At 43.4% G+C, this 24,514-nt stretch overlaps 1 protein-coding gene across 2 annotated transcripts in view; it reads left to right on the forward strand.

Moving 5' to 3' along the window:
* The window catches only part of fars2 (phenylalanyl-tRNA synthetase 2, mitochondrial), a 150,945-nt gene that overhangs the window by 45,134 nt on the left and 81,297 nt on the right, over positions 1-24,514 (forward strand). For both annotated transcript variants that reach the window (XM_029699992.1, XM_029700001.1), the window contains 3 exons: positions 6,959-7,624; positions 7,937-8,099; positions 8,334-8,465. In XM_029699992.1, coding sequence (XP_029555852.1) covers positions 6,959-7,624; positions 7,937-8,099; positions 8,334-8,465 — 961 coding nt within the window. The remainder of the gene's footprint in view (positions 1-6,958; positions 7,625-7,936; positions 8,100-8,333; positions 8,466-24,514) is intronic.

Here is a 24,514-nt window from a genome sequence, read left to right on the forward strand (position 1 = left end):
AGTGTTTGTGGACTTTCTTCTGCTTCCCTGCTCTCCTCCTCCCGTACTCTCCCCCCCTCTCTCTCTCTTTATTTCACTCTCACACACTTTCTCCTTCTCACACATCCCTCCTTCCCCCTTCACACATTGACACGGTGTCTCTCACACACACTGACTCCTCCCCTCCTCACCCTCTCTCTATCTCTCTCTCCCTCTGACACTGCTGAATACTGACTAGATTTATAGATGTGCTACGTGGGGGTTGGAATCAGAAGCAGGTAATGTGGACAAGGCGACTCATTCTCTCCCTACCATTAACCAAAAGGAAGGGGAGGCTGACTGACGAGTAGATTATTTATTTCATGGGCCCCCATTGAGACCTTGTGTGTGTGTTTTCATGGAGTTGATTTGTGTTTTCTTGCATACACCTAGTGAATTATGCACATTTGTGGGACTCACCTTGTAAAACCTACGATTTAGACTTGTAAAACACAAGCCTTATTAACTGTCAAAAGCTTTCCGGATTAAGAACCGTAATCCACTTTGCTGCAATGCCCCTGCAATGCAACATCCGTTGTCCTTAGTCTCTCGTGTGTGTGTGTGTGTGTGTGTGTGTCCTTAGTCTCAGTGTATACGCGTGCGTGTCTATTTCACCATATTGTGCCACCAAGAGGAAGGTGGAAGAAAAAACTCAGTTCTCCTCTTCTCAGCTCATGAAAAATAGCTGGGAAAGGGCAAATATTTGAGCGTCGCCGATAGAGCTGTACTGTTAGCCCAGAAATAAATACAGCTCAATCCTCCCAGGTGCTTCGATGCAGTCTTCTCTGCTGAAGCAAACCTGCCTGGCAAAAAAGGGGAAAGAACGAGCAAGAGAAAGGAACAGCGACACAGGGTTGATTTTAAATGAATTTGTTCTCGTATAAATCACTGCTTGTCTGCAGTCCATTATTTTAGCTGTGCTCATACATTTTTTGTGACGTGTATATTTTAGATGAGATCGCATTGTGTCGACATCTAGCCTCTTGCCAGGGTGTTCAGCCTTTCATTTGTTTGCCTCGCGTAACCTCAAACACAGAGACGGTATTTAATGTAGAAGGCCATAAAGTTAATTTGAGCACCAATCCAATCCCACATGAATGTATTCTGTCCAGCGTTGGTTGAACTCCCCTCGTTTTTTTTTCTTTTCTTTGGCCTTCTAAACTAAATTCTCAACCCTCTAGGCATTTTCGGTTGTAGTATGGTTGGGCGTAGGTTTTATATCAGACCAACTGAAGGATTGCACAAGTTTTTCAAAATGTTCTTTCGACGTTGCCCTACTATAAGTTTAAGACACATTTGTGATATAGGTAAAATCCACAAACACTGAGACCAGATTTTTCACATTAAAATGTACAGGTAGCTGCCAAAATAAAGGAAAAACCAACACAAAGTCTCTTTAATAGGACAGTGGGCTACCACGAGCCAGAACAGCTTCAATGCGCCGTGGAATAGATTCTACAAGTGTCTGGAACTATTGGCAGGATGTATTTGTATTTATTATGGAACCCCATTAGCTGCTGCCAAGACAGCAGCTACTCTTCCTGGGGTCTAGCAAAATTAAGGCAGTAATACATTTTTTAAAACGTTACAATACATTCACAACAGATTTCACAACATATTAAGTGCGTGGCCTCAGGCCCCTACTCTACTATCACATATCTACAACACAAAATCCATATGTGTGTGTGTGTGTGTGTGTGTAATGCCTATGTAATCATGTGTTTGTATGCATGTGTCTGTGCCTAAATTTGTGTTGCTTCACAGTCCCCGCTGTTCCATAAGGTTTATTTATATGTTTTTAAATCAAATTTTACTGCTTGCATGAGTTACTTGCTGTGGAATAGAGTTCCATGTTGTCATGGCTCTACGTAGTACTATGCACCTCTCAGAGTCTGTTCTGGACTTGGGGACTGTGAAGAGACATGTCTTGTGGGGTATGCATGGGTGTCCGAGCTGTGTGCTAGTAACTCAAACAGACAGCTTGGTGCATTCAGCTTGTCAATACCTCTCACAAATACAAGTAGTGATGAAGTCAATCTCTCCTGTGCGAGATGACTGAACAGTAGTCCAGGTGTGACATAACTAAGGCCTGTAGGACCTGTCTTGTTGATAGTGCTGTTAAGAATGCAAATTATGGACAGACTTATTATGGACAGACTTCTCCCCATCCTAGCTGCTGTTGTATCAATATGTTTTGACCATGATAGTTTACAATCCAGGGCTACTCCAAGCAGTTTAGTCTCCTCAACTTGCTCAATTTCCACATTGTAATACATCATATTTAGTTGAGATTTAGGGTTTAGTGAACAATTTTTCCCAAATACAATGCTTTTAGTTTTTTTAAATATTAAAGAGTAACTTATTCCTTGCCACCCATTCTGAAACTAACTGCATCACTTTTTGTTAAGTGTTGCAGTAATTTCAGTCGCTGTGGTAGCTGACGTGTATAGTGTTGAGTCATCCGCATACATAGACACACTTTACTCAAAGCCAGTGGGATGTCGTTAGTAAAGATTGAAAAAAGTAAGGGGTCTTGACAGTTGAATGGGTTATTCCTGATTCTTACCTGGATTTTGTTGGATAGGCTTCCATTAATGAACACCCTCTGTGTTCTGTTAGTAAGGTAACTCTTTATCCACAATATAGTAGGGGTTGTAAAGCCATAACACATCAGTTTTTCCAGCAGCGGACTATTATCGATAATGTCAAAAGCCACATTGAAGTATTACAAAACAGACCCACAACATTTTTATCATCAATTTCTCTCAGCTAATAATCAGTCATTTGTGTAAGTGCTGTGCTTGTTGAATGTCCTTCCCTATAGGCGTGCTGAAAGTCTGTTATTGATTTGTTTACTGTCAAATAGCATTGTATCGGGACAAACACCATTTTTTCCAAAAGTTTACAAAGGGTTGGTAACAGGCTGATTGGTCAGCTATTTGAGCCAGTAAACGGCGCTTTACTATCCTTAGGTAGGGGAATAACTTTTGCTTCACTCCAGGCCTGAGGGCACACACTTTCGAGTAGGCTTAAATTGAAAATTTGGCAAATAGGAGTGGCAATATCGTCTGCTATTTTCCTCAGTAATTTTCCATCCAAGTTTTCAGACCCAGGTGGGTTGTCATTGTTGATAGAAAGCCATCATTTGTTCACCTCTTCCACACTTAGTTTTCGGAATTCAAAATTACAATGCTTGTCTTTCATAATTTGGTGAGATATACTTGGATGGGTAGTGTCAACGTTTGTTGCTGGCATGTCATGCCTAAGTTTGCTAATCTTGCCAATGAAAAAAATTATTAAAGTAGTTGGCAAAATCCGTGGGTTTTGTGATGAATGTGCCTTCTGATTCAATGAATGATGGAGCGGCCTCTTCACGACTGTCTTAGTGTGTTTGGACAATGATAGTTTGGTGATGTGGACACGGAAGTACTTGAATCTCGACACCGCTCAAATACAGGCCTGTGAAATGTTTTCCTATAGTTCACGATCAGCTCCATTGTCTTGCTCACGTTGAGGGAGAGATTGTTGTCCTGACACCACACTGCCAGGTCTCTGACCTCCTCCCTAAAGGCTGTCTCATCGTTGTCAGCAAACTTAATGATGGTTTTGGAGTCGTGCTTGGCCACACAATCGTGAGTGAACAGGGAGTACAGGAGTGGACTACGCACCCCAACCCCAGTGTTGAGGATCAACGTGGCAGATGTGTTACCACTTGGGGACGGCCCGTCAGGAAGTCCAGGATCCAGTTGCAGAGGGTGCTGTTTAGTCCCAGGGTCTTTAGCTTAGTGATGAGCTTTGTGGGCACTATGGTGTTGAATGCTGAGCTGTAGTCAATGAACTGCATTCTCACATAGGTATTCCTTTTGTCCTGGTGGGAATGGGCAGTTTGGAGTGCGATTGAGATTGTGTCATCTGTGGATCTGTTGGCGCGGTATGCAAATTGGAGTGGGTCTAGGGTTTGGTGTTGTGAGCAATGACCAGCCTTTCAAAGCACTTCATGGCTACTGACGTGAGTGCTACGGGGCGGTAATCATTTAGGCAGGTTACCTTCTCATTCTTTGGCACAGGGACTATGGTGGTCTGTTTGAAACATGTAGATATTACAGACACGGTCAGGTAGAGGTTGAAAATGTCAGTGAAGACACTTGCCAATTGGTCCATGCATACCATCTGGCACCACGGCTTTATAGGTCTTGCTCACATCATCCGGAACAGCTGGTGCTCTTATGTATGCTTTAATGTTGCTTGCTTCGAAGTGTGCATAAAAGGCATTTAGCCCATCTGGTAGGCTCACATCACTGGGCAGCTCGTGGCTGGGTTTCCCTTTGTAGTCCGAAATAGTTTGCAAGCCCTGCCACATCCAACGAACGTCAGCCGGTGTAGTAAGATTCAATCTTAATCCTGTATTGACGCTTTGCCTGTTTGATGGTTCGTCTGAGGGCATAGTGGGACTTCTTATAAGCATCCGGATTAGTGTCCCACTCCTTGAAAGGGGCAGCTCTAGCCTTTAGCTCGATGCGGATGTTGCCTGTAATCCAAGGCTTCTGGTTGGGATATGTACGTACATTCACTGTGGGGATGACGTCGTTGATACACTTATTGATGAACCCGGTGACTGAGGTGGTATACTCCTCAATGCCATTGGATGAATCCCGGAACATATTCCAGTCTGTGCTAGCAAAACAGCCCTGTAGCGTAGCATCCGCTTCCGTATTTAGCGAGTCACTGGTACTTCCTGCTTTAGTTTTTGCTTGTAAGCAGGAATCAGGAGGATAGATTTATGGATAGATTTGCCAAATTGAGTTTTATTCATACATCTCTGTGTGTGGAGTTAAGGTGGTCTTTGTATAGTTTTTTTCCCCTCTGGTTGCACATGTGAGATGCTAGTAGAAATGAGGTAAAACAGATTTAAGTTCCCCTGCGTTAGAGTCCCTGGCCACTAGGAGCGCCGCTTTTTCTGAGCATTTTCTTGTTTGCTTATGGCCTTATACAGCTGAGTGCGGTCTTAGTGCCAGCATCGGTTTGTGGTGGTAAATAGATGGCTACAAATAATATAGATGAGAACTCTCTTGGTAGATAGTGTGGTCTACAGCTTATCATGAGGTACTCTACCTCAGGCGAGCAATACCTCAAGACTTCTTTTAATATTAGACATCGCGCACCAGCAGTTAGTGACAAATAGACACATACCCCCGCCCCTAGTCTTAACAGACGTAGCTGCTCTGTTTTGCCGATGCACGGAAAACCCAGCCAGCTCTATATTATCCGTGTTGTCGTTCAGCCACAAAAGTTTTTAATGTCTCCTTGGTAGGATAGTCTTAATCGTAGATCGTCCAGTTCATTTTCCTATGATTGCACTTTGGCCCATAGTACGGAGGGTAGTGGTGGCTTACCTACTCGCCGACAAATTCTTACAATGCACCCTGCCCTCCTCCCCCTTTTTCTCCATATTTCCTTCATGCTAATGACAGGGATTTGGGCCTGGTCTCGAGAAAGCAGTATATCGTTTGCGTCGGACTCAATAAAGCAAAAAATATTTGTCCAGTTCGAGGTGAGTAATCTCTAGTTCTGATGTCCAGAAGCTATTTTTGTTCATAAGAGATGGTAGCAGCAACATTATGTACAAAATAATTTACAAACAAAATAGCACAGTTGGTTAGGAGCCTGTAAAACGGCAGCCATCCCCTCCGGCGCCATTATGTCAATGATATAATGTCATTAATCTTTGTTTCATAGTGTTACATCTTGTTATTCAGTTTAGTCACATGATTTCTCAATTTGCAGTACATTTGTCAATTGTTTGTACAGCCAGACCTATTTGCCAGTTTTTTGGCCTCATCCCTCTCAACCATAGATTTTTCAATTCCTCATCAATTCACAGGGATTTAATAGTTTTTACAGTAATTTTCTTAATGGGTGCACATTTATAAAAAAAACTGGGATAAGCAATTTTATAAATGAGTCAAGTGCAGCATCTGGTTGCTCCTCATTACACACCACGGACCAAAACTGACATTTGACAGAGCCTCCTGAGTGACGCAGCAGTCTAAGGCACTGCATCGCAGTGTTGCGGCGTCACTACAGCCTGGGGTTCAATTCCAGGCTGTAGGGAGGGCTTTACTTCACTTATTGCGCTCTAGCGACTTCTTGTGGTGGGCTGGGCAAATGCAGGCTGATTTTGAACTGTGTTTCCTCCGACACATTGCTGCAGCTGGCTTCCGGGTTAAGCGAGCAGGTGTTAAGAAGCGCGGCTTGGTTGGTCATGTTTCGGAGGACGCATGACTCAACCTTCACCTCTCAGCGATGATACAATATCTTAATCATGAAATTGGGCAGAAAGGGGGGGGGATAAAATAATAATAATGACGTGACATCGTTCTTCCATGATAAATCCATAATTTGGTGTTTTGTTGATGATGGTGGAAACCGCTGTCTCAGGCACCGCTCCTGAATCTCGCATTAGTTTTAATTGGATTGAAATCTGGTGACTGAGACTGCCATGGCATATGGTTTACATTGTTTTCATGCTCATTCAGTGACTTGTGTCCTGTGGATGGGGGCATTGTCTTCCTATGGGGGCAAAGCCATGGTAGTAGCCAAAGTAATGGCCTTCCCAGCATTTTTATATGTGACCCTATAGCATGATGGGTTGTTAATTGTTTAATTAACTCAGTAACCACACCTGTATGGAAGGACCTTCATTTACACAAGTGATTCAATTATATTGGCATGTAATGTTTTTGTCAAATGTTCTGTGGAAATTATTAAGTAGTCATTGTGCATGGAGTTTTACTTTGTAACCATTTGGTTATTTAACTTTGTAACCATTTTGTTTTTGTTTGACCTACATTTTAAAGTGAAAAATCTGAGTCCCTGTGTCACTTTGTTGCTATGGAATTGAAAGGCCGCCAGAACTGAAAAATGTCTCTGTCTTCTATAGGTCCATGGAGCAGGTACCATGAGGCTGCACTGCAGGATCCTTCCCCTCTTCCTCCCTATCCTCAAGCCCCTAGCACGTCATAGGCCGCTCTGCTGCCTCCCAGCCAATGGCAGGCCAACCACAGCCCCCAGACTCTTCCCCTCCTACTGTCACCTGACCACTGATGTCCCCTCCTCCCAGCCCCTGGTTGGCCAAGATACAACGGTCAAAGTTATGGGCTACTCCTACCCTCGTGATGACTTCACCAACGTGACCAGCAAGATCCTGGCCAAGGTGGGCTGCAACCTGCACAACCAAGCCCACCATCCTCTCTGGCTCGTCAAAGAGCGAATCAAAGCCCACTTCTACCGTGCCTACATCATGCGCTCTGGCAACCCGCTTTTCTCGGTCCATGACAACCTCAGTCCGGTGGTGACGACGGAGCAGAACTTTGACAGCCTGCTCATCCCGCCCGACCACCCCAGCCGGAAGCGAGGCGACAACTACTACCTCAACCGGAGCACCATGCTGCGAGCTCACACCTCCGCCCACCAGAGGGAACTGGTGTGCTCCGGGCTGGACGCCTTCCTGCTGGCGGGTGACGTGTACCGAAGGGACGAGATTGACGCCAGCCACTACCCCGTGTTCCATCAGATGGAGGGTGTACGCCTCTTCTCCAACCACGAGGTCAGTATAAATGGTTGTGGAGTTAAAGTACTGATATATTCAAACTAAACTCAACACTGCCATGAGAAGCTCCAGTGTTATTGATTAGCTTCTAATCCTAACCACAAGGTCAAGGCCTTCTCTGTAGTGTCACTACAAGGTTAAAGAGTAGGACTCACAAAGTAGGATGAATACAGTGGGCTCTGTACAGTGGGTTACACAGTGGCAAGATCTACTGTTTTATCGATTTAAATATGCTGTGTTGGGTGCTGTAAAGACATTGATAAGTCATCTTAGATTCACATACAGTAACTCACCTTTTTTACCCCCAAGTTGTTTGCCAAGGTGTCGAGTGGAGAGGACCTGTCTCTCTTTGAGAGTGGGGGGCACCGGACCCCTCAGAAGCAGGAGACACACACTCTGGAGGCAGTTAAGCTTGTGGAGTTTGATCTGAAACAGACCCTCGACCGTATGGTCAGACACCTGTTTGGAGAAGGTAAACAACATTCCAAGTTCAAGTTTGTTGATAGGGACATCTTACCTTCCGATGGGTCTTGAGAAAGAGAGAAGAAATGCAATTAAAATTCTCCCATAGTCCTTTAAGGCCAGTGGTCTCTAGAAAGAAAGGACGATTTTTGATACTTTTGGGATCAGTCCCTCGCCTTTTGTCTCAACCTGTCCTTTCTTCTCCTCTATCTACCTTCATATTCTCCTCTCTTCTCTGTGGCAGAGCTGGAGATCCGCTGGGTGGAGTGTTACTTCCCCTTTACCCATCCCTCCTTCGAGATGGAGGTGCGTTTCCAGGAGGACTGGCTGGAGGTGTTAGGCTGTGGAGTAATGGAGCAGGAGCTGGTGCACTCTGGTAAGCACATCTGTTGAGAGACACACACACACACACACACACACACACGAACGCATGAACACAGACACACCCTCATTCACTCTTCCAAACACACATGCACTTACTGTATACATGAGCACAAACATGCTTTCACAAGAAAATGCACTTTCATAGACATACACACTTGGGCAAATACAAACTTATGCTTGCATACACTTACTCTGTCTCACACATACAAATACAGTGCATTCGGAAAGTATTCAGACCCCTTCCCTTTTTCCACATTTTGTTACGTAACAGCCTTATTCTAAAATGGATTAAATAGTTATTTTTCCCTCATCAATCTACACCAATACCCCATAATGACAAGACACGTTTTTAGACATTTTTGCAAATGTATTGAAAGTAAAAAACAGAAATACTTTATTTACATACAGTACCAGTCAAAAGTTTGGACACCTGCTCATTCCAGAGTTTTTCTTTATTTTTTACTATTTTCTACATTGTAGAATAATAGTAAAGACATCAAAACTATGAAATAACACATATGGAACCATGTATTAACCAAAAATAAGTGTTAAACAAATCAAAATATATTGTAGATTCTTCAAAGTAGCCCTGATGACGTTATCTCAACCAGCTTGATGAGGTAGTCATCTGGAATGCATTTCAATTAACAGGTCTGAACAGGTGTGCCTTGTCAAAAGTTAATTTGTGGAATTTCTGTCCTTCTTAATGCGTTTGAGCCAATCAGTTGTGTTGTGACAAGGTGGGGTTGGTATACAGAAGATATCCCTATTTGGTAAAAGACCAAGTCTATATTATGGCAAGAACAGCTCAAATAAGCAAAGAGAAACGACAGTCCATCATTACTTCAAGACATGAAGGTCAGTCAATCCAAAACGTTTCAAGAACTTTGAAAGTTTCTTCAAGTGCAGTCGCAAAAACCATCAAGCGCTATGATGAAACTGGCTTTCATGAGGACCTCCACAGGAAAGGAAGACCCAGAGTTACCTCAGCTGCAAAGGATAAGGTCATTAGAGTTACAGCCTCAGAAATTGCAGCCCAAATAAATGCCTCACTGAGTCCAAGTAACAGACACATCAGCTGTTCAGAGTAGACTGCGTGAATCAGGCCTTCATGGTCGGATTTCTGCCAAGAAACCAATACTAAAGAACACCAATAAGAAGAAGAGACTTGCTTGGGCCAAGAAACATGAGCAATGGACATTAGACGGGTGGAAATCTGTCCTTTGGTCTGAGTCCAAATTTGAGTTTTTTGGTTCCATCTTTGTGAGACGCAGAGTAGGTGAACGGATGATCTCTGCATGTGTAGTTCCCAGCGTGAAGCATGGAGGAGACGTTGTGATGATGTGGGGGTGCTTTGCTGGTGACACCGTCTGTGATTTATTTAGAATTCAAATCAAATCAAACTTTATTTGTCACATGCGCCGAATACAACAAGTGTACACTGCGTGCACAATTATTAGGCAAATTGTATTCCTCGGGATTCATTTTATTGTTGAACAAACACAATGCTCTCAGTCAATCCAAAATGTTATTGAACCTCAAACCTGAATGTTTAACAAAGGAAAAGTAAGTTTTGTCTTTCTCAGGGAAATATATGTGTGCACAATTTTTAGGCAACTATTCGTGTGCAGAATTATTAGGCAACTGAATTACAAAAATAATTTCTCTCAACTCACTTGTTTATTCTCAATTTTTAGACTAAGTGTAACAGATAAGTAACACAAAATGACAATTATTATATAACATTTTTGGCCTTTCAAAAATATTCAGTGACCACTATAGCCACCCTTATTTTCAATAACTGCCATGAGCCTTCCATCCATGGAGTCTGTCAGTTTCTTGATCTGTTCACGATCAATTTCCGCTGAAGCAGCAACCACAGCCTCCCAAATGCTGTTCAAAAAGGTCTATTGTCTTCCATCACTGTAAATCTCACATTTGAGAAGGGCCCACAAGTTCTCAATAGGATTTAAGTCAGGTGAGGAAGGGGGCCAGGTCATTATTCAGGCATCTTTGAGGCCCTTGCTGGCTAGACAAGCAGTGGAGTACTTGGATGCATGTGATGGAACATTGTCCTGCATAAAGATCATGGCCTTCTAGAATGCTGAGGACATCTTCCTGTACCACTGTTTGACGAAAGAATCTTCCAGAAACTGGAAGTAGGTTTGGGAGTTGAGTTTCAGTCCATCTTCAACCCGAAAAGGTCCAACTACCTCATCCTCAATGATAGCAGCCCATACCAGTACCCCTCCTTCACCTTGCTGGCACCTGACTCAAAGTGGTGCCCTGTATCCATTACTGATCCAGCCACGGGCCCATCCATTTGGTCCATCAAGAGTCACTTTCATTTCATCTGTCCATAAAACCTTTGAAAAATCTATCTTGACGCTTCAACTTGTGAATCTTATTCAGTGGCGGTCTTGTTTCAGTCTTCTTGACCTTGGCCATGTCTCTGAGCACTTGACACCTTGTACTTCTGAACACTCCCGGTAGGTTGCAGTTCTGGAATACAATGGCACTGGAGGATAATGGGTTCCTGGTAGTTTGACGTTTAATTCTTCTCAAGTCTTTTGCAGTTAATTTGCGCCTTTTCTTCCCCATGCGTTTTTGCGCCCCAGTTGACTATTCGCAACAAAAGGTTTGAATGTCCGGTGGTCACACCTCAATAGTTTAGCTATTTAAAGAGTGTCGCATCCGTCTGAAAGGCATTTTACATTTTTGGCTTTTCAGTGTCAGTTAAATTTATTTTTTGGCCCATTTTACCTTAGGTAATGAGGCTGCCTAATAATTATGCACACCTTGATATAAGGTGTTATTCACTTTCGCCACACCCTCCCTCATTACACAAATACATATCACCTGAAAATTATTAAATCCAATAAGCATTCCAGTTTATATGGTTTGGAGTTCGAAAATGTGAATAGAAACAATGATAAGATCAGAATACTCACTTGCCTAATAATTGTGCACGCAGTGTAGACCTTACCATGAAATGCTTACTTACAAGCCCTTAACCAACAGTGCAGTTCAAGAAGTGTTAAAATATTTACCAAATAAACTAAAGCAAAACAAATTACAAGTAACACAATTACATAACAATAACAAGGCTATATACAGGGGGTACCGAGTCAGTGTGCGGGGGTACAGGTTCGAGGTAATTTGTACATGTAGGTAGGGGTGAAGTGATTAAGCATAGATAATAAACAGCGAGTGGCAGCAGTGTACCCCCGCACGGTACCGCTTGCCATGCAGTAGCAGAGAAAACAGTCTATGACTTGGGTGACTGGATTCTCTGACAATTTTATGGGCTTTCCTCTGACACCACCAATTATATAGGCCCTGGATTGCAGGATCTTGGCCCCAGTGATGTACTAGGTGTACTACCCTCTGTAGCACCTTACGGTCAGATGCCGAGCAGTTGCCATACCAGGCTGTGATGCAACCGGTCAGGATGCTCTCGATGGTGCAGCTGTAGTAAAGGTTTTGTCATGCGCTCTTCACAACTGTCTTGGTGTGTTTGGACCATAATAGATCATTGGTGATGTGGACACCAAGGAACTTGAGTCTCTCGACCCGCTCCACTACACCCCCGTTGATGTTAATGGGGGCCTGTTCGGTCCGCCTTTTCCTGTAGTCCACGATCATCTTCTTTGTCTTGTTCACATTTAGGGAGAGCTTGTTGTCCTGGCACCACACTGACAGTTCTCTGACCTCCTCCCTATAGGCTGTCTCATCGTTGTCGGTGATCTGGCCTACCACTGTTGTGTCGTCAGCAAACTTAATGATGGTGTTGGAGTCGTGTTTGGCCACGCAGTCGTGGGTGAACAGAGTACAGGAGGGACTAAGTACATACCCCTGAAAGGCCCCAGTGTTGAGGATCAGCGTGGCAGACGTGTTGTTGCCTACCCTTACCACCTAGGGCCGGCCCATCAGGAAGTCCGGGATCCAGATGCAGAGGGAGGTGTTTAGTCCTCGCGTCCTTTGCTTAGTGATGAACTTTTTGGGCACTATGGTGTTGAACGCTGAGCTGTAGTCAATGAACAGCATTCTCACATAGGTGTTCCTTTTGTCTAGGTGGGAAAGGGCAGTGTGTAGTGTGTGTAGTGCGATTGAGATTGCGTCATCTGTGGATCTGTTGGGGCGGTATGCGAATTGGAGTGGGTCTAGGGTATCCGGGAGGATGCTGTTGATGTGTGCCATGACCAGCCTTTCAAAGCACTTCATGGCTACCGACATGAGTGCTATGGGGCGGTAATTATTTAAGCAGGTTACCTCCGCTTCCTTGGGCACAGGGACTATGGTGGTCTGCTTGAAACATGCAGGTATTACAGACTCAGTCAGGGAGAGGTTGAAAATGTCAGTGAAGACACTTGACAGTTGGTCCGCGCATGCTTTGAGTACACATCCTGGTAATCCATCTGGCCCCGCGGCTTTGCAAGGCACACTTAACCAGCATGGCTACCACAGCATTCTGCAGCGATACGCCATCCCATCTGGTTTGCTCTTAGTAGGACTATCATTAGTTTGTAAACAGAACAATGACCCCAAACACACCTCCCAGGCTGTGTAAGGGCTATTTCACCAAGAAAGAGAGCGATGGAGTGCTGCATCAGATGACCTGGCCTCCACAATCACCCGACCTCAACCCAATTGAGATGGTTTGGGATGAGTTGCATCGCAGAGTGAAGGAAAAGCAGCCAACAAGGGCTCACCATATGTGGGAACTCCTTCAAGACTGTTGGAAACGCATTCCATTTGAAGCTGGTTGAGAGAATGCCAAGAGTGTGCAAAGCTGTCATTAAGGCATAGGGCGGCTATTTGAAGAATCTCAAATAGAAAATATATTTTGATTTAACACTTTTTTTTGGTTACTACATGATTCCATTTGTGTTATTTCATAGTTTTGATGTCTTCACTATTATTCTACAATGTAGAAAATAGTTTTAAAAAAATCATAAAAACCCTTGAATGAGTAGGTGTGTCCAAACTTTTGACTGGTACTGTGTGTGTGTGTGTGTGTGTGTATATATATGTATATATGTATGTATATATGTATGTATGTGTGTATATATATATATATATATATATGGTTCAGCTTTTGCAACTTTTTCAATCATCATTATTCATAATTCATTCATGATTAGTCTTTAGCAATGCATTATCAGGATGAATTTAGAAGTGTTCACAAACATCTTATCTACACACTTTGAAAGAAAACTACTCCAGCCATCATTCACCATTCAGTTCCTATTGGGCAAAAAAAAAAACACAAAACACAACCAAAACAAATTGCAAATGCATCCAACAAGTTTAGTCACAAGCTTCATGTAGTCATTGTGTGCTAGGAATATGGGACCAAATACTCAACTTTTGACTACTTTAAAACCCTATTAGTGAAATGTGTCCATATACTTATGACATCTTCAAATGAGGAGACTAGATCTATTTCTAAACAGTAAAACAAAAAAAGGTAATGCATTATGTACTGTCGCCTCATATTGAACATTTGATCTCATATTCAAAATACTGGAGTATAGAGCCAAATGTAACATTTTAGGTTCACTGTCTAAATACATACGGAGGGGACACACAAACGAACAACAGACTGTACTCTTTACAGAATTGTATACTTAAGAGATAGCTCTTGCTGTTTTGCCCTTGAACAAATCTGTGTGCTGATGCGCCTCAATAAATATCCCACTTATCTAGAAATCAATAATACATTAAATGGATGCCAAAACAACATGACTCCAGTTTAGCTCTAGTGTTTGCCCTCTCCCCCCACCGAGGGCCCTTTGCTGTTGTGGCTAAGGTCGTTGGGGTCAAACCTTTCTCCTCCGGCCTTTGCCATTCTGCAGTGCAGTCACACTTCCTGCCTCCACCAGCAGATGGCAGTGTTGTGAAACGGGGCAGAGCCAGAGGTGAGCTTGGGAGTGATGGGAGTGTCCCATTTGGGGAGTGTGAGGTAGGAAGACACTCTGTTGGGCCCCAGGGGAGGGGAGCTGGTTCAGCGGCCCAAACAAAAGCTCGTTCCAGGGGAAAGGACCTGGAATGACCCCCTCACGCTGCAGCAATAGCTCCCAGCCAGCAAGCCAGCCAGCCATCCACCCCTAGACTGTTACTGAAGCCATTAGAGAAGAGAGAACAGTACAGAATCACTGAATCAGTAGTCTTACGGTTTTGCTTCAGTGAAATATACAGAAGGCATCAAAAGACTGTTCGGGTTGGCACGATAGTGTGAAAGCCACCCTAATGTAGTGCACACACAAACAAGGCCTTGTTGACGGCAAAAGCTCACTGTTATCAGATAAGGAGTGGGGCTGAATACCGCCCGCCCATTAGAAATCAAAACTCGGATTTGGGAAAAGATTTGCAAGATATATCTGTTCCTGGGAATGTTTGGAGATCTCCTGGTTCCGGCTCTGCATTACAGTGGAAAAACCCTCTCAGCTCCTAGCCCATCACCTCCAGACATATTGATTACACAGCCATGTCCAATGGGCTCAGGCTCTACCTGCCCGTGACAATGTCCCACAAGTGCCTGATTCACATTATTGGGCCAAGCTGTGTGGGTTGGCCTGTGTTGGCCAACCCATACAGCTAAGGTTGGCCTTAGTGTTATTTATTCTATATTCTGTAATGTTTAGTATTCCTTGTCTTGAGGTACTCTGACAGATAGGCGAACACCTAATATCTTGCTCCCTTTGTGTGTTTCCTCTTCTTGTGTCCACTGAAAAATGCATTGCTCCAAGATTACTCAAGAGCTTCACTGCTTGTTTACATCTGGTTAAAAAGGTACTACTGGCTCATAATCAGTGCTTCAATGCTCTATTATCCAGCTATGTAATTTGGTGTTTTTGAGAACTGTTGTTGTCAAACATGACTGACTTTATTATGTGAAATATAGTTATGATTTCTTCTCACGCTATGATTCTTTTTTCTTTAATTCATTAAGTGTAACACAAGGCATTATATTTGTATTATTTGAAACCTAATAGCGTTGTTCATCAGGGCACACCATAGCAACATCTTTTAAAGAGCATTGCAACATAAAACGAAAACCAGCATTTATTTTTGGATGAGTTCAGATAGTACGTCCTAGGGTTGGGCGGTATCCAGATTTCCTTATCATCATCCTTATTTTTCTCCCGGGATTTACAGTATTACGGGCCCCAAAAAAACTAAAAGGCCATTGGGTGTCTATTACCAGAATGCTAAAAACAATTGCCCACGTAATAGCGAATTTCCATGGAGGCTGCTAGCTAAATATGCTAACGAGCTGAAACAAAAATAAACGAATTGCAAAGACAGGCAATCCAGCTCATAAAGTTATACGTACAGTATTGTCGTGTCTTTTGGGTACCATTAAACGGAAGATATGTTTATCAATTAGCTCCCTGTAATTATTATCACGCGACTAAACTGATTAATCGTTTAATTGTAATTACCTAGGAGATCGGGGCACCAAGGAGAATATTCAGATTACAAAGCTATAATTTTCCTAATATAACTTTCCTGTACTATAATATTCTATTATAGTATAGGCCGATTATCTTCTAGTTTCAATGGTGTATTTTACCTCGCGTCAAGTCTCATTCCCAAACGTCGTAAATTGTTGTATCTGCACGAACCCAGTCTTTACTAAAATCATCCATACATCAATTGTCTTAAAATCATTTATTTACTACACTAAGTAATTAACAGAAAACATACAAACAGTAATTATCGTCACAAAGGATTGGTATAGTAATGTGCCCTAATGGCTAACAAGCATGGCTGGTCTGTTAGACAATGGGTCATAAACGGTAAGCTGAGAAGTTACACAGAGTTCATTAATATTAACAATTGACAATTGAAGGCTCACTCATTCGGGAACAATTGCAATCAATATATATTTACGCTCATGTGTCGTCGGGATCCCTTTGGAAGAGTTATGTTCTGATGGAGAGTTTGTCCGCGTTGTCTCTCTCTCTCTCGGTTAGAATGGATCTTTCAGAGCGACATTCATTAATGTCGTCATAGAATGGATGTGGTTGGTCTTCGCGTTCGATGATATAATTTACTTAGCTGCAGACTAATAATTAATATCAAAGACTTGTTCTTATTCTGTCGATATCGATAGTCTAAAAGTTAACCACGTGGTATGGTTCACTTTCAGTAGAGTACTTGGATGATAAACCTAATGGCCATGAAGTGGAGGCCTGGTCTCAAGAAATGTAAATGAGGGGGTGTTTTATAGTGCCCATTGAACAGGCTTGTCAAATGACGCCTGGTCCTGTCTGTGTCCCTGGGGGCGTGCCTATGACTGAGTTAGACTTGGTTACAGAAATACAATTCTATCACATTAACATCAGTACATAGCATCTCAATGTATTACAAATAGCTTTATCCTTATAAATACATTTTATACAACCATTATGATGCCAGTCTCATCGCTGAGGCTATTATATAAACAGTTTTATGGTAATATGGCTATATTGTCTCTTCTGAGTATCACAAAATTGTACCAAGCGGACCAGTTCGTAGCTGGAGTCTTCATCAATCTTCCATATCTTCTCCAGAACACACATGTCGCTCGGTTCTCCAATTCTATGAGTTGGAAGAATTTCCTTTGTCTCTCTATGAAACATGTGGTAGTAGATTCTCCTCTTGGAATTTTTACAACCCTGGGTTGGGGGGAAGGTAGGTTGGGTGATGGTACAAAGGGGAGGGAGTCAACTGTCCTTCCTGTACCCAAAGAGGCCAACGTCATGACAGTATATAGGTAGGAAAGGTCTCCTAGACCCAGTCTTCCCTAGCCCCAGCCCAGCTACCCCCAGTCTCTCCCAGCACCAGCCCAGCTACCCCTAGTCTCTCCTAGCCCCAGCCCAGCTACCCCCAGTCTCTCCCAGCACCAGCCCAGCTACCCCCAGTCTCTCCCAGCACCAGCCCAGCTACCCCCAGTCTCTCCCAGCACCAGCCCAGCTACCCCCAGTCTCTCCCAGCACCAGCCCAGCTACCCCCAGTCTCTCCTAGCCCCAGCCCAGCTAACCCCAGTCTCTCCTTCCCCTAGCCCCAGCCCAACTACCCCCAGTGTCCCCTAGGCCAGCTATCCCCAGCCACACAACTCATCCAAAGGTCTTTCACTTCTCAAACACGGCAGAAAGCTGTTACAACCCTAAAATGCAAGATTAACTTTAAGCAAAATATTACGAAATGTAGCTGGCTACATTCTTTTTATGATACACATTCGCAATATGATGGCCATGCATTGTTTTTGCAAGAAATACCTTGCTTTTTCATTGTATGCTCATTTCCTTGTGTGGCTGCCAAGCCAAATAACGTTGCACTTCTGTTGTCATCTGATGACAATGAAGCTATTTTCAGCCGAACATTGCACTAATGTACAGTATTTTATGTGAAGGAAAACTATAGTTACACGTCTCTGATCACTCTATTGAAGAAAAAAGAAAAAGTTTGTCTTTCAATATGAAACGTGACCCCTGTCAATACACAGCTCGACTCACCTGCTCCCAGCTTTCTCCCGTTGTGCTTTTTACAAACAAACACGTGACTGGCTCAACTGTTCTGGGGAACTATGGTGAGCTTCATAATGTGACCGGTGAAATGAAGAATGCGATCTGCTTCATCTCCTGACGTATTGCACAAGTTTTGCACAAATATTTACTTAAGTATCTACAAATATAAAAATGTATAAGAAAAACATCAAAGAAATAGTTTCAATGGTGTTGACGGTATACCTCCCAAGCCAAGTACGTCCTCATTTCTCCCTGTTCTGGAACGTTTTCTTCCATTTCGTGACTTTGGAACACAACCGTTGGCTGACCAGTTGATACTGTACCTCGAGGCCCTTTGTGCGTTGACCATTGATGGTGCTACTGTCAACACCGTTCATGTGGCTGTTGCCAGCGGAGACTATGATCTGTTGCAAGGACTATAATTGGGATTGTTTTATCGTTCTGTAACCCTTGTTCTTCATACCAGCAGCACTAACACTGGGAAAATAAATAGGCATGCAAAACTGGGGTGATGTTGCTACGCTACACACCTGTGTGTATGTGTGTGTTACTTTAATGGGACCAGTCCACACTGGAGTGGAGGTTGATTGCATATCAATGGAAGTGTCCCACTGCCCTGTCAAGAACATTGCTCTGCTGCAATGCTCTCGACATTAATCCGCGGGAGAGGGTTGTTCTTCAATGACTTTGTCAAACTACACACAAAACCACATGTGCCCACATATACACACACAGACCCACACTTGTATTTACTTTCCCGATTTCCCTCTCTCACTCTTCACTGCAGGGACTTTGTTAACCACACCCTGCCACTCTCTCTCCCTCCCACTCTAACACACACAGATACACACACCCACACTTTCACAGACTAGCTCCCCGCTCATGCTTATTCTTACTCTCTCAACTCTGTCTCTTTCCCTCTCCCCCCATTTCTTCACTGCGGCAGATCAGTGTGCCTCCCGTTACCAAGGCAACTCTTCATTCATTCCCCCCCCCACACACACACACACACACACACACCCTCACAAACTCATACAAACTCATACATGCACCCTTTCCCTTAGGAACAGTGAGACAATAAGAAAAAGATGGCAGAGAGGGTGAGGGAAAGATACAGAGAGAGTATTAAATGTGTGGGGTTCTCTCCAGACGGGACCAGCAGCCGGGCCGCCAGTGGGGAGGGGGGGTGAGAGAGGTGTTTTAAGCATGACCAGCCATATTCGGAGCATGGACGAGGCGTGCCACAGGCTTGGGGTTAAGGGACAGATCAAAGGAGGATGGAGGGGTGAAGGAAGTGATGTGGAGGAGAGGAGGTCTCCAGCCTCCATTAGTGCTGCCGGTCCCACTTAGATATTCATTAGAGCGCCGGTGTGTAATCCCTTTGCACGCATTGATTCCATAGGGAGCTGAAGGATGGGCAAGGGTGTGTGTGTGTGATGGAGAGGGGGCGCTATTGAGGGGCCTCCCCAGAACCTGACCACCGCATATGGGACCCGGTATTAATGACGGCACGTGTCACCCCCCCTACCCCCCCGCCTCAGTTTAGTCACGCCCCGGAGGGCACAGTATACCCCACCAATGTGATTTAAAATCGTGTTCGGCTGACAATTAGCGTCCCTTCAAGTCCCTGTGCCAGAGGGCCACAAGCTCCCAAGGGACAGCAGAGAGGCGTGGGGCGTGTGGATAGGCTGGTGGGATTGAGGGTGGGGGGAGGGGCATTGGTTCAGGTGGCACCTTCAGTCTTAATCCACCTCCCTTCCCCTTTAAACTGAATAAATCATGTGCCAATTCTGACCCGTCCCCTCTCGATGTCTACATTCTCATTACACCACCTTCTGTCAGATCTGGGCTTTTTTTTCTATTTATTTTATGAGTTGACGATTTTAATCAGTCCCTAAACCCCACGCCCCCTGGCCTCTGACTGATGCCTTTCTTTTCTTTGATTATTAATGCCAGTTCCCCCTCGTAGGAAAAGGACACAGGGAAGAAAGGGAGAGGGAAAGAAAATGCCGCTGATGAGTGATTAGGAAAAGATGGAGATTGAGAAAAGGAAGGAAGGGTTGATCAAAACAATGCATATCTTAGTAAAAGCAGGGATCAGTATCTCTACCGAGAGACAAAGAGAGACTGCAGTATACAAACCAGAATAGCTATAGACTAAGGGAGAGAGATAAAGATAAAGAGAGGGCGTATGGGGGGAGGAGGAGGGAGAGCGAGAAACCAGTTAACGCTGTGACCCCTCATGTTTTGTTAAGATGGCAACTCCTCCCACTCTCTGGCCCCTCACCCCAAAGAAATTGGCAGGTGGCCCTCCCCCTCACCTTCCCCTCCTCTAGCCCCAGTCCCAGTGGTCCCACTGCAGGCAATCACTAGTGGGACAGAGGGTGGAGACAGCTGGTCCACGCACACACACATGCCAGCTACCACTCCCTGTCCCCTGAGTCTGCAGGGCCTGCAAAAAACAATAGTTTGTGCAGCGTTCCATTTGAGCCAGCTTGCCTTCGCATGGGCCAAAATGACCCAGACAAACAGAGAGGAAGAGGGATCGAGAGAGGGTGAGAGGATGTCATTGAGAGGGCAAAGTGGAGAGTCAGTGTGGCCTAATTAACACACTGGATTGATGCAGTGCCTTAGGTCACCTTTGCGAATACGTCATACACTGAGTGTACAAAACATTATGAACACCTGCTCTTTCCATGACTTAGACTATCCAGGTGAAAGCTATGATCCCTTATTGATGTGACTTGTTAAAGAATGATTTTTAAGCCTTGAGACAATTGAGACATGGATTGTGTGTGTCCTTCAGAGGGTGAATGGGCAAGACAAAAGATTTAAGAGCCTTTGAACGGGCTATGGTAGTAGTTGCCAGGCGTAGGGGTGTTGCGGTGACCATATTACCGCCACAGTTATGTCATCTTATGCACTCTGGACATGCATTGGTAGTACCCAACTCGCTAAAGACCATCAGGTCGCTAATGGCCTGGTACTCAGGGCTCTATTGTCCCTCTAAGTCTGACATCAATGCAATTGAAAATCACATCAAACACTTGTCATTAAAACATTGTGCTTTTAAAACTCACCTTACTGTGATTGATCAATTTGAAGAAAGAAGTTCAACAACAAGTTGAAATTGAGTGGGAAAACATGATCATTGTGGATGTTGTTCAAAGCCTAACACAACAAAATGTACAGGACTTTTGTGGTGATTGATTCAAAACAGCCATAAGCATATTGTTCCCACGGGGGGCCAGAAATTTTTTTATGAAATTGTATGAAATGTATGCATTCACTACTGTAAGTCGCTCTGGATAAGAGCGTCTGCTAAATGACTAAAATGTAAAAATGTAAGGTGTTCACTCAGTGCTGTACAATGCAGAGAAAAACGGGGCTATTCAAGAAAGAGCTACGAAATGAATGTCAAAACGTAGTTTTCTTTGCCCTATGTCATTATAAATTACATAGACTAAATCATTACATTGTTCTCTATTATAACTTTAGTTGTACTTGACAGTGTTGATGACATAAGAACGTTAATTTGCTGTGACCGTTGCTAGTTTAGACTGCACTGCTCTTGGTTGTATCTCTTCCATATTTGGGGTTGTGAGGTTGGACCATTTTGGAGGCATTTCCGCTGGTTGGACCAATCAAAATCAACTTGATACCTTCGTCATTTTCACCTCCAGATCATTGGCTTTCATTGCCTATAACCACAATCAATCTACGTTGAGGGGCTGTTTCTCTAGCGTTTTAAAGGGAAGACTCAGAACTACAAAATGGAAACAGGAACAGATTGTCTTCGGAGGGTGGATATTGAAATTCAGTCTGTTAGATTTGTAAATAAATATATATTTAGTCCCTATTTAGTTTTGTTTTCAGCGGATTTAATTTAGAAATAGCCCATGTTTTCACTCATGAACCTGCAGCCACTACTTAGCTTGTCGGTTGACATTTGAAGTTAGCGCCGTTCTGCCACAGACTTCTATTGAGTATTATACCATGGGTGGGTCTAACCCTGAATGCTGATTGGTTAAAACCGCATTCCTGCCGGTGTTTATTCCACAAGTTGGTGCATGACACAAATTTATGACATTAAAATGCCTATTTACTCAGTTCCATCTGACTGTGCAATCCATTGCCTCATCAGCCAAGCAACTTATGAACTTGATCTCCACTATAAAAAGCATGAAGTCATTATCTCATTTCTTTTAGACTAACATTTAGTTTTCAACAGTGGAGATGTGTATAAACCTTGATGTCTGTCTCTCTGACATTTGCAACATTGTTTCAATATTCAAATTTGATCTCCTGCTGTCCCATAGTAATGTAATGAACGTGTCGGGACGAGACAGACGGGCAGGCAGCGTTTCTCAGCCAGTCGAAATAATGATTCAACTGGCATAATTTTTGGGGATATACAGTTGAAGTCGGACGTTTGCATACACTTAGGTTGGAGTCATTAAAACTCGTTTTTCAACCACTCCACAAATTCGGTTAGGACATCTACTTTGTGCATGACACAAATTATTTTTCCAACAATTGTTTACAGACAGATTATTTCACTTATAATTCACTGTATCACAATTCCAGTGGGTCAGAAGTTTACATACATTAAGTTTATTGTGCCTTTAAACAGCTTGGAAAATTCCAGAAAATGATGTCATGGCTTTAGAAGCTTCTGATAGGCTAATTGACATCATTTGAGTCAATTGGAGATGTACCTGTAGATGTATTTCAAGGCCTACCTTCAAACTCAGTGCCTCTTTGCTTGACATCATGGGAAAATCAATTGAAATCAGCCAAGACCTCAGAAAAATAATTGTAGACCTCCACAAGTCTGGTTCATCCTTTGGAGCAATTTCCAAATGTCTGAAGGTACCACATTCATCTGTACAAACAACAGTATGCAAGTATAAACACCATGGGACCACACAGCTGTCATACCGCTCAGGAAGGAGGCGCGTTCTGTCTCCTAGAGATGACCGTACTTTGGTGCAAAAAGTGCAAATCAATCCCAGAACAACAGCAAAGGACCTTGTGACGATGCTGGAGGAAACAGGTACAAAAGTATCTATATCCACAGTAAAACGAGTCCTATATCGACATAACCTGAAAGGCCGCTCAACAAGAAGCCACTGATCCAAAACCGCCATAAAAAAAGCCAGACTACGGTTTGCAACTGTACATGGGGACAAAGATTGTACTTTTTGGAGAAATGTCCTCTAGTCTGATGAAACACAAATAGAACTGTTTGGCCATAATGACCATCGTTATGTTTGGAGGAAAAAGGGGGAGGCTTGCAAGCCGAAGAACACCATCCCAACCGTGAAGCATGGGAGTGGCAGCATCATGTTGTGGGGGTGCTTTGCTGCAGGAGGGACTGGTGCACTTCACAAAATAGCATCATGAGGAAGCACAATTATGTGGATATATTGAAGCAACATCTCAAGACATCAGTCAGGAAGTTAAAAGCTTGGTCGCAAATGGGTCTTCCAAATGGACAATGACCCCAAGCATACTTCCAAAGTTGTGGCAAAATGGCTTAAGGACAACAAAGTCAAGGTATTGGAGTGGCCATCACAAAGACCTGACCTCAATCCTGTAGAAAATTTGTGGGCAGAACTGAAAAATTGTGTGCGAGCAAGGTGGCCTACAAATCTGACTCAGTTACACCAACTCTGTCAGGAGGAATGGGCCAAAATTCAACCAACTTATTGTGGGAAGCTTGTGGAAGGCTACCCGAAACGTTTGACCCAAGTTAAACAATTTAAAGGCAATGCTACCAAATGCTAATTAAGTGTATGTAAACTTCTGACCCACTGGGAATGTGATGAAAGAAATAAACGCTGAAATAAATCATTCTCTCTACTATTATTGTGACTATTATTCTTATTCTTAAAATAAAGTGGTGATCCTAACTGACCTAAGACAGGGTATTTTTACTAGGATTAAATGTCAGGAATTGTGAAAAACTGAGTTTTAATGTATTTGGCTAAGGTGTATGTAAACTTCGGACTTCAACTATATACCCCAATATTTTTGTGGGAGAAAAGGTAAAACTAAACTAAGCAAATTTGCAGTCTTTCCAGCTTCAGTTTGAAGTTATTAGGTTACTGTAGCTGTGTTGTTCGCTAGTTCCTCTGAACGACAGAGTCCTGACGAGTGAGCAGATTTTTAATGCCAGGTGATATCAAATTGTATTTGTTACATGCGCCGAATACAACAGTTGTAGACCATACAGTGAAATGCTTACTTACAAGCCTTTAACCAACAATAAGTGTCAAGTAAAAAATAAAAGTAATAGCGAGGCTACAGAGTCAATGTGCGGGGTTAGTTGAGCCGGTTAGTTGAGGTAATATGTACATGTAGGTAGAGTTATTAAAGTGACTATAATAAACAAAGAGTAGCAGCAGTGTAAAAGGGGAGGGGGGGGCAATGCAAATAGTCTGGGTAGCCATTTGATTAGCTGTTCAGGAGCCTTGTGGCTTGGGGGTAGACGCTGTTAAGAAGACCTAGACTTGGCACT

The sequence above is a fragment of the Salmo trutta genome, chromosome 2, assembly GCF_901001165.1.
Source record: "Salmo trutta chromosome 2, fSalTru1.1, whole genome shotgun sequence".
Classification (NCBI taxonomy): Eukaryota; Metazoa; Chordata; class Actinopteri; order Salmoniformes; family Salmonidae; genus Salmo; species Salmo trutta.